General features: G+C 30.6%; 1 protein-coding gene across 1 annotated transcript; it reads right to left on the bottom strand.

The window, feature by feature from the left end:
* Positions 1–302: 302 nt before the first annotated feature.
* On the bottom strand, positions 303–1,441 carry LOC127105377 (ethylene-responsive transcription factor ERF084). Its single transcript, XM_051042554.1, has one exon. It carries the CDS (start codon positions 1,345–1,347, stop codon positions 700–702), a length of 648 nt encoding a protein of 215 aa, XP_050898511.1. The 5' UTR covers positions 1,348–1,441; the 3' UTR covers positions 303–699.
* Positions 1,442–2,103: the final 662 nt, after the last annotated feature.

Raw genomic sequence — 2,103 nt, 5'->3', positions numbered from 1 at the left:
ATTATATAATTATATTGAAGATTTAAGTAATTCACAAATCCCGTGATTTTTTACTCGTAGTTAACCGAGATTTTTCTACATTAAAATTTTGTTGTTTTGTGGATTGTATATAAGCTGCATATGCTTTTGGAAGAAATTGTATTGTTGAGTTATTTAGTTATGTTTTGGATTTTCTCCCAACAATACAATCCTCGTGAATAACAGTTAGAGTTGGTTTAAGAGTCTAACTTGATAATGAGACATTTCAAGTTGAATTTAGTGTTACTAGAAAACTACCTTTCTTATAGTTCTATTCAAAATCATAAAGAATATAATATTTATATTATGAAGTATCATTTCTCATAAAACAAACAAAGTCCTTCTTCCATTAGTAATTTTTAAATATAACCTTCCATTCATTTAAGTAGTACTACATAGAAGTAGTACATAATATACATCACATTAATGCACATATTAATTCATACCCAAATTAACAACGATCCTATGAATCCATCTCACCAACCATCAGGCTTTTTCGCATTCATACCGATTTCTGAAATGCATGAATGTGAATCTTCAACTTTAGAGAATCGATTTCCCATAACACCCTTCTATCATTAGAAAATGACATAATTAACCCCTCACATTTCCAAGAAGAAAAAAACAAAGACTAAGAACTAAGAAGAAAAAACCTCCTAGCTAGTAGCATACTATTTCAACCTACACCACCATTCCAGTACTGTTTCTACCACCAAACTTAACTACATTACCATTACTATCCCTTTCTCTTCTAACCTCAGGTACACCACTGAACAACTCTCCAACAGAACTAACAACACAACACTTCCTAACACTGTTACGCACAGCTTTTTTCTTACCGTTAGTTTCAGAAGAAGAACAGGACTCATTCGAGTTTGGTGATAACGGTATGGGAAAAACCGAGGGTATCTTAAAATTTGTTCTAGCCTTAGAGCCTCTCAGTCGCCTAGCTGCTGCGTCGTAAGCACGCGCCGCTTCTTCAGCCGTGTCGAATGTTCCTAGCCAGTGACGGCACCGACCGATTCTGTCGCGTATTTCCGCTGACCATCTTCCCCATGGTCGTTTTCTAACTCCTCTGTAGTTCTTGTTTAATGGAATGGTGTTGGTTTTTGTTGGTTCTGTTGTTGTGTTTTTGGGGTGTGAAACGGTGTTGGATGGTGTCGTATTGGTGTTGGTGTGGGGTCCGAAGAGGATTTGTTCTCCGACAACCGCGGCGATTCCTTCGAGAGATGTTTGATGAAATGAAAAGTATGGGTTGTGTTTCGGAAGATTTAAGGTTGTGGTGGTGGTTGTTGTTGTGGGGTTGTATGAGAAGTTTTCAATATTCATGGTGAAAGTGTGTGTGTTTTGTTCAACGCAGAATGGTCATGGCTATATATATATTAATTTTATTGAAAGAAATGTGTATATTTTTAAAGTGAAAGAGAGAGATAGAGATACTATGTGTAGTAGTAATTGAGTAGTGGGGAGTATTTTATGTGAGAAAGGTAGATTTTGCTGTCAATGTCGATAAGACCGTAATCCCTCATATTTACATGTTTGTCTTTTCTAGGCTGGCTCTCTTGTACGTAGGGATACACCTTTTTGAAGATCGTAAACTTCTCTAGGGATAGCCAATTATTTTTTTAAATTGTGTGTTGCTGACAAAAATTATACAAATACTCTAGTCAATTTTACTTTTTTAATTGTGATGTGCAAAGTGTTATCACAAATTCATAATAATACTACTAGTACTTAAGGTAAGGTAATTGTGTATTCTCATTGGCTTTATATATATATATATATATATATATATATATATATATATATATATATATATATATATATATATATATATATATATATATATATATATATATATATATATATATATATATATATATATATATATATATATATATATATATATATATATATATATATATATATATATATATATATATATATATATATATATATATATATATATATATATATATATATATATATATATATATATATATATATATATATATATATATATATATATATATAACTGTCCTAACAGATGCCTAAAAATAATAATTTATTGAATTTTTTTTTATC

This window comes from Lathyrus oleraceus, chromosome 7, assembly GCF_024323335.1.
Source record: "Lathyrus oleraceus cultivar Zhongwan6 chromosome 7, CAAS_Psat_ZW6_1.0, whole genome shotgun sequence".
In the NCBI taxonomy this organism is placed as follows: Eukaryota; Viridiplantae; Streptophyta; class Magnoliopsida; order Fabales; family Fabaceae; genus Lathyrus; species Lathyrus oleraceus.
Note: the sequence above shows the minus strand (reverse complement) of the source record. Positions and strands in the feature narration are given on the sequence as shown.

Excerpts from the sequence above, each read along its gene's own strand:
- LOC127105377 (XM_051042554.1), bottom strand. The coding sequence starts at position 1,347 with ATGAATATTGAAAACTTCTCATACAACCCCACAACAACAACCACCACC.